At 36.4% G+C, this 13,880-nt stretch overlaps 1 protein-coding gene across 5 annotated transcripts in view; it reads left to right on the top strand.

The window, feature by feature from the left end:
- The window catches only part of Pip5k1b (phosphatidylinositol-4-phosphate 5-kinase type 1 beta), a 333,977-nt gene that overhangs the window by 210,965 nt on the left and 109,132 nt on the right, over positions 1-13,880 (top strand). For all 5 annotated transcript variants that reach the window (XM_071600584.1, XM_027940141.2, XM_071600585.1 and 2 more), the window contains 3 exons: positions 2,142-2,226; positions 9,695-9,850; positions 13,600-13,744. In XM_071600584.1, coding sequence (XP_071456685.1) covers positions 2,142-2,226; positions 9,695-9,850; positions 13,600-13,744 — 386 coding nt within the window. The remainder of the gene's footprint in view (positions 1-2,141; positions 2,227-9,694; positions 9,851-13,599; positions 13,745-13,880) is intronic.

Below are 13,880 nucleotides of genomic sequence, written 5' to 3'. Positions count from 1 at the left end.
CATCTAGACATTAGATTTGAACTTCCTGCTGCTAACAGACCATTTATTGGCCCTACTTCAGCCTCTCTCAGTTAATAACTTGATATGTCACATCCAAAGAATATATTGGTCAAGGATTCAGTCACACATTTCCTTTTAAGATGCTAGCAGACGCTTTACTTTGAAAGATAAATTATGGATGCTGTTCTTTTCCTTTCTGGAAAAGAACACACATTTTTCAATTCTGTGGAAGACTGTTAATAACCTTTCAGCATGAGAGATCTGCATTTTGTCCACAGGCTAAGGACTGCCCTATGTCAGGATGCACTTTTAAACTTCAGGCTCACAAATTTGTTTCTAAGAATTAACCCAAGCCTTATCAGATCAAAGATTCCTCCAATGAAAAGGTCAGGGGTAATTTTAATTCTCCTTCCAAATGAGAAAGGTGGGGACTACATCACCTTGAACATGGAAGGGAGAGAGAGAGAGAGAAATTCCCCTGGGTTATTCCTCTGCTGTTTTTCTGAGACAAGTGTGGTTACCTGTTTAGTAACCACAAGTGAGATTTCTGATCTCAATGACCTTGTCCTGCATCGGCCAGAGGCTTCTAAGAGACCCCTACCTTTGTCCATTTAAAACGTACCTTCTGGTTGTGGTTTATTTTTTTAAGAAAATCTCTGCTGATTATGTATTTGTGAAATCATACATAATATTCAAGGCTTGTTTTTGTTTGTTCACAAATATGGCTCTTATTTAGACAGTGTTTCTTCATATCAACGAAAGCACTAGTGGAACTCCTTTAAAGGCAAAGTCTCAGGTATCTATAGGTACCATTGCATCCTGCTTCAGACAACAGCTGCCAGGATCTGGGAAGAGTGCCTGTCACATTCCCGCCTTGCTGAGAGCCTGGAGGGCTGTTGTAATTTGGTGAAGATGGGTCTAGCACACTGTGTCTTTCATAACATGCTAATTACAGAACTACAGATTATCCTGGCTGAAAGCACATGTACCGCTCACATAACACACTATTTTACAGAGGCTGACCCTGAGGCCCTGAGCCTGGCTGATCCCAATATCACACAGCCTTTTGGGGTGGGGGCAGGAAGGGAATTGAACCCAGGGCGCTTAACCACTGACCTACATCCCTAGCCCATTTTATTTTTATTTTAAGATAGGGTCTTGATAAGTTGCTTAGGGCCTTTCTGAGGCTGGCTTTGAACTTGCAATCCTCCTGCCTCAGCCTCCCAAGCCACTGGGACTATAGGCATGCGCCACCATACCCAGCTATTCACACAACCTTTTAAAGTTAGAACTTATACCAGAACCAGCTCTCCTGATTTCTGGTCAAGTGTGTTTTTTCTCCCAGCAGCCATTTTGTAGTATCTAAGCTTAAATTCTTAGAAACTTTCCCTATTAAAATCCATAACCTGGATTCAAAATGGAGCATCATACATATAAATAAACTTGCCATTTCTAGAAATGTACAACTTGAATGGTCAATAAATGATTGCTGATTGAACATAGAGAATCAGCCCTTCATCCATTCCCTTTCCTGGATTTGTAAATAAACAGCCCTTCAGTCCTAAAGACTCCTACCAAGCATGAGAGAACTGAGTTGGTCGTGCAGGTCAGCTCTGTGTGATGGTAGGTAATTCAGTGCAGTACCGGTCAACCATGTCTCCTGTGCATCCTCCTGGGTCTACTCACCCAGCTACTTGGAGATGACACCAGAACACTTTCTTAATTTAAATGTCACTCTTGTATCAGTGTGCTTTGCTTATGTCCCCAGTTTTTGTTCATGACTGAATGAATACCCTTCATTCTCAGTGGCACTGGAAGCACTGGTTACCTATAAGAAAAGGATTTGAAAGTACCTCCAGGGACACAATGTTATGAATAAGGATCATCTATTCCAATTTGGGTAGCAGAGTCTTCTGTCTGTCTCCCTTGGTGCTCTATTCACTCTAGAATCTTTGTTCTTATTGAGTCTGGGTCCTCCCCCACAGCCCACGGCCCTGCAGGATACAGAACACTCTTCTCTAGCTCTTGACCACTGTTGATAAAAAGACCTCAGCTGACAGAAACACTTGCAAAAATCTTCCCTCTGCCTTGGGATGAATTCCCTGAGAGGTAAATCTGTGATCCTTGTTTTGTCTTTTCAGGACACCGTTTCAGTTCATAGACCAAGTTTTTATGCAGACAGATTTCTAAAGTTTATGAATTCCAGAGTTTTCAAGAAAATTCAAGGTAAGAGTCTTATGAAAATGTCTTACTTGTTTCACTTAGTTGCTAACTTCAACATGTATCCATGCCAGAATTTTTTTGTAAAATTACTATTTAATAAACCAAACTTCCACATCCCTCATGTTGATCTTACTTGACATAGAACAATTATATATCCAAGATAGACTCTGCCATGAATAGATTTCCTCATGAATGAATTAATGACTTATAAAAAAGCAGATGGAAACTAGCTTAGCTTCTGTTTCCACTTCTGTCTCTTCTGTCATGTGAACACACCTCAAAGGTGCCTTCTCTGAAGAATAGGCTTTCACAAACACCAAGCTTGCCAGCTCCTTGATCTTGGACCATGCACGATTTTTATTACAAGAGTTAGAACATTTTTTTTTCCCCTGTAGTGGTAAACACTTAGTGTGACTAATTATCCCAATCAGTTATTTATTGATGCCATAATCATTAGTCCTATTTTCTGGTGAAGAAAATTAGAAGTTGTATTTATGTCCAGTCATAAAATATATTGGTTAAGAATATTATGATACAATCAAATCATGAAATAGTATGTAACCAATAAAAATGACCTATTAAAGGTATATTTAGTCCCTTAAATATTGTTTTATTCACATATATGTAGTTATTGGTCTGTATACCTTAAATGTACAACAGAATTCTAATGAAATATATAAAACCATTAACAGTGGTTATTCTCATACAGTATTCTCCAGGATATAGAGTAAATGTGAGACCAGAAAATAAATTTTAATCAATTAAAAAAGATCAAAGTTATGCATAGTATCTTTTCTGATCACAGTGGAATGAATCAATAAAGAACAAAAACTGGAAAACTTACAAATATATGGAAATTGAATAACACTCTCTTAAAATATCAATAGGTTAAAGAAGAAATCACAGGGAAATTAGAAAACACATTCAAAAAATTTATGAGAAAGGTAGTGTTCAAGGGAAAACTTAGAGATGAAAACACTTATGTTTTAAAAATAGGAAAAATCATACATCAGTATTCTAACTTTAAACCTTGAGTTAAAAAGAAAAGCAAACTAAACTCAAAGCTAATAATGGTTAATTTGAGTTGAAAATTATGTGTGGGATCTTGTTTTCTTTCTTATTGGTGTTTATTAAATTTTCTACAGTATATATGTAGTATTATGTAGTAAGTTTTTAACTATGTGATAGAAGAAAATAACCCTGTAATGAATGCATTGTTATTTTATAATTTAGCCATTCTGCGGTCCACTTTTATAACACAGACCATGATAATTTAGTCACTCACAAAAAAATAGAAAGAGTAGAATATTCATGTTTTATATTTATATAAGACATTTTTTCTTATAATATTGGAGTTTGAAAGATGCAAAGAAAACATTGATAATTACTTAAAATCCAGTGACCCAGAGATACCCAGTTCTAATATTTTAATGTTCTTCTTACCAGTCTTTTTTTCTTTTCTTTTCTTTTCTTTTTTTTTTTTTTTGGTGGAGGTGGGCGGTAATTGGGGCTTACCAATTTTTATTTCTGTACTTTATGTATTTATATAAAACTGGTGGGTAGCTCAGTAACTGAGTGCATACTTAGCAATTGCAAGGGTTCAAATTCCAGCCAGCACCACAAAACAATAAATAAATACTGGTAACATAATGGTATACAATTTTTATGTCTTCTGTTTTTCACATTATAGCATGAATACTTTCCCATATCCTTGAATGTTCTACAAAAACATCATTTAAAATTGCAGTGCAACATTAAAATTATATAGATGTGCTATAATCTAGTTAACCATTCTTTGAGTATAAGGCATTTTATAGTTTCTTTTTTTTATTTCTAACTAATATTTTTTTAAAACATAGTTTCAGACAAATTCTGGATCCAAATTAGGGATTATTTATTTGGGATAGATTCCAAAAAGGGATAATGGTATTAAAATGCACTTAACTGTACAGAGAGATTGTGCCACTAAAGGTTCCCACAAGTCTGTGTTTTACCAGCTCTCAGCCAGCATTATGCTTTTTAAATTATGCTACTCTGATAAGTAAAAAATGTTATCTGATTGTTTCATTTTGCATATCTTGAGTATGGGTAAGGTTCAACCATTAGTCATTTTTATTAGCCATTTATAATTCCTTTGAGAATTGAGCTTTATAACATTTGACCATTTCTATTGAGTGTTTATTATTTTTCCAGATGATTTATATGAACTCTACATATTAAAGATATAACTCCTTTTTAACTTATTATTCTAAGGAAAACTTTTTTTGTACATTCAACTGTCTCAATGGTATCTTAAAATCACTGTCAAATTGAGACCACTATAAATTAAATTCTCTGCCTAAGGTTTTTTTGGCCTAAAATGGGCCATAAAGTAGTGTTTATTCAGACTGCAAGCTTGTGTGAGTATCAGTTTGTGGTTCAAATGTTTAAGGAAGAATTTTCACCCTGCTTACCTGTGCCAAGACTGGAAACCATGAGTTCCCTTGCAGTCCCCGGTAGGTTTGTAGAGGAGGTGGCCCTTTAATGTCCCCACCTCAGGGAGGCTCTTTGCATGAGTCTCCTACCTTGGAAAGTGGGGTTTTTTTGTTTGTTTGTTTGTTTGTTTTTGGTTTTTTTTCTAAATAGCATACAAATTAATGGTATAAGCAATGGCTTATTCAGTTCTAGAAAACATAGCATGTGTTAAAATTTTTCCCAGTCTGCATGGTTCATCATGTCTTATAGTTGTCTGAAAGTGCTAAGGAATTTATTGTGTTTTTAATGTAGCAAGTGTTTTTCTTGTTAAGTAGTAAATCTATTGACTTTTTCCCATTTTGATGTAATAGTCTATTTTTATAAACAGTTTTGTTGAGATGTAATTCACAAGCCACAAAATTCACCCTTTAAAGTGTGCAATTCTGTGGTTCTTAGTATGCTAAGTTGCACAATCCTCACCACAATTTTGTTACCCCCAGCAGAAACTCCATAGCCATTAGCAACCACTCTGTTGCTCCTCTTTGCAGCCACTGGCAGTTACTCATTTACTCTCTGTCTCTATGGTGTTACCAACTCTGGATGTTTCATGTCAGTCATTCAGTATGTGGCCTTTTGTGTTTGACTTTATCCATGTTATAGCATGTATCCATCAAGGTTAATCCATGTTGTAGTATGTACCAATACTTTTATTCTTCTTATTGCTGAATAATATTTCATTATACAGAGATCCCACATTTTTTCTGTGCTTGGTGGACAGATATTTGGCTTGTTTTCATTTTTCAGCTGGAATGAGTAATGCTGCCATGAACATTCATGTACAAGGTTCTATGTGGATGAATATCCCATTACTTTCATGTGTATACCTAGAATTGCTGGGTCAGATGACAACTCTATTTAAAATTCTCAGGAGCTACCTAACTCTTTTCCAAAGCAGCTGCACCATTTTACAATTCCACCAGCAATATATGTTTCTGTGCATTCTCATCAACATATATAATTGTCTTTTTGTTGTTGTTGTTATAGCGATCCTAGGGGGTATAAAGTAGTATCTCACTGTGATTTTGATTTGCAGTTCTCCAATGACTAAGGACGTTGAACATCTTGTTATGTACTTACTAGTGATTTACCTTTTGTTTGGAGAAAAGTTTGTTCAAATTCATAAAGTAAACTTGTGGCCCTCACACAAGTCTGTTTGCCTCAGGTCATGCCCCATTTAATCTCATCTCCCCACTCTGTAGCCAGGCCTAAAGGCAAACTTTCTTTGTAAGTAAAGACCCTGCCACCACCTCTAAGAAATTAGTACCTGGTCTTCAAGTTTCTTTTTCAAGTTAGTTTTTTTTAATTTCTTAAATCCATTCATCCCAACTCAGAATTAAGTCATGCTGCCAATGTAATAATGTCTATAAAATTCTGTATTTCCTAGAAATAGAAATAATAGTCACCATGTGTTAAATGCTCACTGAAATCCTCTACCCAAATAATATGACTAAAAAGCTAAAACATTTCTTTTTTTTTCTTGGTACTGGGGATTGAACCCAGGGGCACTTTACCACTGAGCCACATCCCCAGCTTTGACACAGGGTCTTGCTAAGTTACTTAGGGCCTCACTAAATTGCTGAGGCCGGCCTCAGACTTGTGATCCTCTTGCCTCAGCCTCCTCATGTTGCTGGGATTACAGACATGTGCCACCACACCCAGCTAAAACTCATTTACAGACTAGAATATAGTGATTAGATTAATTATTTGCTAGAAACTCAATTGTCCTAAGATTTCAGAACAATAATACATTCATTCAACCAACATTTATGCTCCTATCATACGCCTAGAAGTTTTATAACCACTGAAATATAGGAAGCTTTTAAAAATTAATTGTTCTGAATTAGGGACTGAACCATATAATAGATTTACAATGCCATAAAGCCATTGCTAATAAAGATTTTGCATACAATGCTATGAGTAGATCAAAAAAATAAGACCAATTCTCTAAAAAAGAGATTTACAAAGAAAAGGATATTAAACTAAGTTCTATTTAAGCCAGAATTCATAAGAAGAGAGTCAAAGGCCTAGGCATAGGAATAAGCATGGTAGATTTCAGAGGGGCAGATAAATAGGTGAACTAAAAAATGGTCAAGTATACACATAACTGAGTGGCAGAACCTAAGCTGGAAAAGGGCACAGGACACCTATCACTGGACATGGTTTAGACAAACATAAATCAAGGTATTTGATTTTCAGCAAGATCCAAATCCTTCACTGTTGAGAGAGGCTCAGCTCTCCCCTTTAAGAAGAAATTCACCATTTACGATAAAAGAAAACTCCTTCTTTAGATGTAGGAGTTTGCCTTCGGGTCCTCTCTGCTCCTCACTACATGTGACACTAATGAACAAAGTGTTGTTTCTCTTTCCAGACCCTTGGCCCTCGCTGCACTAACACACCTAAGTGTGGCTCTCTGAGTGTCTTCTAGTCACCAGGCTGTCCTCTCTTCCCTCATGCTTCCTTAGGGCTGCCAAAGCTCTGTGATAGAAGCTGTTTCTCAGTGCAGAGAATTAGCAGTGACCTCAGAGCAAGCATATGCAAGCATATAGAGGAGCAGTTCTCAAACCCTTAGGCCTCAGAGCCACTTTCTACTCTCAAAAAAAAAATTACTGAGCTTTTATTTATGTATAACTGTCTATATTTCACATATAAAACTTTAAATTGAGAATTTTTAAAAATTTTTTAATCTTATTAGGTAACATTAAAAAAAATTTTATAATAACAAGTCAATTTTATATAAAGTAAAATAATTTTAACATAAAAAATTGTTGTCACAAATAATTGTATTCTCCAAAACAACTAACTTCAAGAGAAAAGTGACATTATTTTCCCTTTTTCTCAAATCTCTAATGTCTGGCTTAGTAGAAGACAGTTGGAGTCTCACATATATTTGTGAATTCAGTCTGTGGTGCTGTTACAGGTCATGTAGTCTAGAAAGCTGTGTGCATGGGAGAATGAAATGAAAAGATAATGCCTTCATGTTTTTATGAAAATAGTTTTAACCTTGCAGATCATCTGAGAGGGTCTCAGGGGACGAGGGCAGTCCTCAAACCACATCTGAAGTCCTATGAAGTCCTAAGAAGTCTAAAAGTGCTATGTGGAGAGACAGGAATTTATCATAGTTTATTAAAGATTTATAGAAGTTAGCAGATAGAATGTTGAGGCAGAAGCCGTGTGTGGATTAGTACTTCAGACCTGCAAAACAAGAGTGACCACTGTTGAATAAATGGGAAATTAAGGAAAACATGACTTATTTAATAACTTAGTGGTCATTAAAATCAATTTTGATCAGTTTTAAACATTTCAAATCTCCTCTCAGAGAAACACAAACTCTAGTTTTATCTTTTTTCCCCCTCCACACTTTAACCAGAATATAGAATGCTGAAGAGCTAGAAAAAGAACCAGCAATTAGGCAAATGAAGAAAACAGGAAAGACACCTGGGGGTCATGACCGGGAGCAAGTCTTTCTACTCTCAGTTTCAGGTCCTTAAAAAGGACCAACATCTCTAGACACATGGATAATTTGAGATATGCAATGTGAATGTTGGCTTCCAAACTCTAAAGCCCTCTGCAAACATTATTTATGATGATGATGAGGCACTGCTCAAGGAACAAATAACCCTTCCTTCTCTGTAAGCAGAAGGACTGGCCTCTATTCTTCCCTCATTTGTGTGTCCCAGAATCCTCCTCCAATTAAGTTCTTGCAAGCTGCCCATGAGAAGGCCCCAGATGACCAGGTGACCTGCACCCTGAGATTTCCAAAGCTGGACGCAGTTACACAGTTACTAATACATTTGCTGTCAGCTTACCCCTTTATGCAAACATCCAAAGGAGGAGAGGCACTGCCAAAAATAAATTCAGGGGAAACATAAAGAAGCCTCAACTTCTCTCTCCTTCATTTTCCTCCAGTGAATTTTCTAACAACATTAAGCCAAGAAGAATGATCACAGCAGAAGTAAATATAAGTAGGGATGATCTGACTACAGCTTAATCAGCTCACAGCCCTCAGCAAACAAGACATTTTCTTAGGTTCAGATTCCCAACACCCTTCTGAAGGTAGAGAATGCTGTATGGACAAAGATCAGGAGTGAATTACGCATCTCACATAACCATGACCTAGAAAAGAACCAAAGAGTAGGAAATTTCAGTGGAAAGTAACGGGGGAAAAAAGCAACCAGAAGTAACTTGGCTAAATTGAGCAACATAAGATTAAACACTGGCATGTTTAGAAATTCCCAGTCCCCAGTTAATAAAACCAGGGTCATGAGAATTCTTCATACTTTACCATTTGCATTTACCCACTCACCCAGCCAGCTCCCAGCCCTAGAAAAACATTGTTTGGAGGAAGAAAAATAATTTTTTTTGAGACCCAGGAATCTGTAATTTTTTTTAAAGTTAGTACATTATAGTTATGCATAATAGTGGGGTTCATTTTGACATAATCATACATGCATAGAATATAATTTACTCCATTTTAGTTCTGAAGGAAAGTAATTCTTTAGCAAGAAAACATTTGAAGTTGACCTCAAATAAGACTTTATTTTAAAATCTGGAAATAAATTCCAACTTTAATTTATTCTAAGATATTTGGGGTTAATCAAGTCATTTTGGACAAATGATGTGGTCAAAACACAAATAATTTTATAAGAAGCCATATATATATGTACACACACATAATTTATTAATATATCTATATTTATAAATATACATTTATAAATATATCTGTATGTATGTATGTATATATCTGTATATATTTATAAATATATCTGAAATAAGACTTTCCATATATATTGTATAGTATATAATATGTATAATATATACTATGTAATATACATAAGAAGGCTCTCACTTTCCACTGAAATGACTAAAATGCTAACAAATAATAAAATATTAATTTTAAAATGTGAATCTGGTTTTGTAAGCATTTGTGCTTGTCTCTCTCCCTTCCCTCACTGCCCAGCTTTGAAAGCCTCCCCTTCTAAGAAACGGTGCAACTCCATCGCCGCCTTAAAGGCGACCTCACAGGAGATTGTGTCTTCAGTTAGCCAGGAGTGGAAGGACGAAAAACGGGATCTCCTGACTGAAGGACAGAGTTTTAGCAGCCTTGATGAAGAAGGTAAAGACATGTGACTTACAAAAACCAGAAAAAGGGCTCTCAGTGGCAGAGCATTTGCCTAGCAATCCAGAGGCCCTCAGTTGATCAGATCCCTAGTACTGCAAAAGAAAAAAGAAGGAAAAGAAAAGAAGAAAATTCTAGTGATTTATTTATACAAATAACATAAATTCACAGTAGAAAAATTAGAAAATACTAAAATATTCAAAAAGAAAAATCTATAATCCCACAATCGGATGGTAACATCAATAGTTTGTTTTTTTCACTCCTAGGCTTTCTGTGCACGTATGTACAAACACATATACAATGTAACAAGTTGCCTCTTCAATTATTTAGAGATTTAATGAATTTAAATAAAGTTTTATAATGTTTTCCTTACATAGCATGAATACACTTCGTTAGATTCCTTCTTTGGGTAGATACAGAATTTTTTTTTTTCCTGCCTTTTGAAGTAGGATCTCTCTTAAAACTGGGAGTTCTGTCTGTCTGCTGCGGCTACATGGAACTCACATCCCTTTTCCCTTTTCCTTGCTGGCTAGGATATCTGGACAATGGTGAATATAAGTGTGATGGCAGGAAGACTGGCCTTGTCCTGATTTTAAAGGGAATGCTTCTCATGTTTCTCTGTTGAAATTTGCTGAACTTGGTGCCCATAATTAAGTCAAGGAAGTTCCTTTTTGTTTCTTCCCCCTAGCTTTTTTTTTTTAATTATTAATACTCAGTGCTGAGAATTGAACCCAGTGACCCACAAATGCCAGGCAAGTGCACTACCACTGAGCCACAGCCACAGCCCTCCCCTAGCTTTTTATCAAGGAAGGTAGTACTCAATTTCTGATTTTATTAAATATTTTTCTCTGTTTACTGAGTTAACCATTTGGTTTTTCTCTTTAAATGCAATAAGGGGAAGTGACACTTTAAATTTTTCTATCAGTACATTCTTTTTTATCAGCATATTGTTTTAGAATCCCAACATTTCCTAAAAATGCCTTTTGCTTCCTATAGAAGATAAGAACTCTTGCAGGAGTTTTCTTTTCCTCCGAGGCCTTAGGGCGTTAATTCCATCCCATTCTGCAACATCTATCCATGTGTACTTTATTAGGTCTCTTTCTTTCTCATCTTTCCATAAACCAAACTTTGAACAAGTTATTGATTTCAGCAAAAGAGGTGTCCTTGTTCTTTTCTCTGAATTGATGGCTCCAGTTCCTGGCAGACACCACCTCCTTCCTGTAAGGAACCCTGCTGAAGTTCAAGCAGTAGGTCCAGCTGTTAAGGGGAAATAAATACACTACAAGGTATCCAGAAAGTCTGGAAATGTGGGAAGCACTAAATATACATACCATACTTTTTTTGATGAATTCTTAGACCTATTGCTTCAAATTTAGAGATGTTACACCTGAAAATGTCTCTGAGGGTCAAAGAAATCCCTTTGGAGCATATTCGGTTTTTTAAATCTTATTTTATTTATTTATATTTTACATATTGGGGAGGATTGAACCCAGTGCCTCCCAAGTGCTAGGCAAGCACTGAGTCACAACCCTAGTCCTGAAGCACGTTCCTATTTTATTATATCCTATTATAAAACGAGTTTTCCTGTGTTCCTTCACGTACAGGGTTTGCCTCTTCATAATGCTCCATGCTGGGGGACTTCTCCTTCCAGAGTGCACCAAGTCATTGCCAAAATTTCCTCCAGTTTTTACCATTTGTTTTCTGGAATTCTCAGCATGTTTAGATTATATTCCATTGACATGGAACAAATTACCCAGAATTTAGCAGGTTAAAATAAAACCTATTTATTAACAGGCAGTTTTATACCTAGGTACTCTACTCAGGGTCTGAAAAGCAGAAATCAAGGTGTCATCATATTGTCAGCAGAATACAGTTCCTGTAGTAAGTCAGTCCTCTCAGCATTTCAACTCTTCCTGTCTCGGACCTCCAGACCCAAATTTAAAGGTTTTGTATGATTACATCAGATTCCCCTGGATAATCTCCCTTTTGACTAACTTAAAAGTTACCCAACTCAAAGTAACCAAGATTACATCAGCAAAATCCCTTTCTGACAGATCACATAGAATAATCACGGGATCATATTTTCAGGTTCCTTCCACACTCAAAAGGAGGTCATACAAGTGTGTGAATCGCTGGAAATCATCTTAGAATTCTTTTTTTTTTTAAGTTTTATTATTTGTTCTAATTAGTTATATATGACAGTAGAACGCATTTATGCACTTTGATATATCATTCATAGATGGGATATAATTTCTCATTTTTCTGAATATATATGTTACAGAATCATATTGGTCATGTAGTCACATATATACATATTCTACCAATCACAATGTTGTTTTTTTTTTTTAAACAAAAAAGATGCAGGAGGATAAAGAAGTAGTTTCTTGCTTCAAAGAGCTGCTCCCCAGTGTGGTGGGGCCAGTTGCTCAGTGTTTGGATGGTGTGTGACCATTTTTACATTCACTGTCATTCAGTTCATAGAGCTAATCATCCCCAAGACCTAAGTCTGCTTTGGTATTCTTAAAATCCAGCTCCATCTGCCTTCTAATTAGTAGAAATTCACTGGAATCTGATGTCAGCTTATTTTTCAGACTCAGGTTTCAATATTATTAAGGGTTTTCATATTTTTCTCTGTATTTAATGAAGTCAGGATCAAGTATACTAAAGATTGCTAACAGATGCCATGTTCAATTGAAACCTTTCTGAGGTTTGAATGTTGAACACATTGGTTACTCATGGTTTTATACTGTCATCATCTGGTATTCACCATGACAGTTCTTTATTTCCACCTGAATTGGAGGCAGAACTCCACTATCTATGCGTTTTAATGTATTTTCTAGATTCCTGACCAAAGTCCAGCCCTGTCCATGCCCCATTTGTCCCTGTGTGTCTCTCTCTACCCCAAAATATATACTCCTTCAATTGCACAACCTGGGCTGAGGGAATGTAACTCAGTGATACAAGGTAGAGCCCTTGCCTGGCATGCACAAAGCCCTAGATCTGATCCCAGCAACCAAAAAGTAAAGAATTCAAACCCAACCTTACACCCACAACATCATGCCTTTTAGAGTCCTTTTCCATTTATACACTAAAAAATCCCAAACTCTGAATCTGTTGTGCCTAACAAGGAATGCCAGAAGCTTATATTGTATTTATTAATTTATTATCATGTTTTAGTTCAGTTTGCAGGGAAAATGGAAAAGAATTTACCTAGACTCTGAAAAGATGGGCATGTTTCACTGCTCAGTCTGGAATATTCTCTTTCCTGACAAGGGAGGACTCTTGGGCTCCTGTAGATTAAGGCATAGCAAACTGTTCTGGCCCTGAAAATTCTTCTTACATATACTGAGATTCCCAGATACATGCATCTCATAGCAAAGGCAAAGCAGGTTCGCCCTCTGTTCATTCATCTGCCTGTCATCCTTTTAATCTCTGTCAAATTATCTCCTTAAGCTTCCAGGAGTTTTTATGCCATTGTTTTGAAATAATAAATCGCTTTATTAGCTTTTTAAAAGAATATCCCTAATGTCATTTCCATAAGCCATTTTGGAAATTAATGCAGTTTCCTTTCTGTTTAACCTGTTTGCAAGCAGCTCTTTTACATTTCTACTGTAATTCAGAAGAGCACAGTTCATTTGCTGCCTGATATGTAAAATGAATGGTTTGGACTAGTTCTAGTTATTAGAGATACAAAAGCAAGCATGTATTACTGAGATCCATGACAGTGTGTCCCTTTCATTCCCCAGCCCTGGGATCCCGACACAGGCCAGACCTGGTGCCCAGCACTCCATCACTATTTGAAGCTGCTTCCTTGACAACCACAATTTCATCTTCTTCCTTGTATGTCAGTGAACATTATGCACACGACGGGACTACGCTTTATTCAAACAGGTAACACTTAGCGTGATCAGTGTCCATGAGGCTATTACCATGTCAGCATTAGGCCTAAAGCAATATCTGAATGAACAAGCACATGTTGTCTCTAGCAACTGGGATGCACGGAGAGATAAGCCTTGCTTGATTTTTG

Source organism: Marmota flaviventris, chromosome 13, assembly GCF_047511675.1.
Source record: "Marmota flaviventris isolate mMarFla1 chromosome 13, mMarFla1.hap1, whole genome shotgun sequence".
NCBI lineage: Eukaryota > Metazoa > Chordata > Mammalia > Rodentia > Sciuridae > Marmota > Marmota flaviventris.
This window is presented reverse-complemented; position numbering and strand designations above follow the sequence as displayed.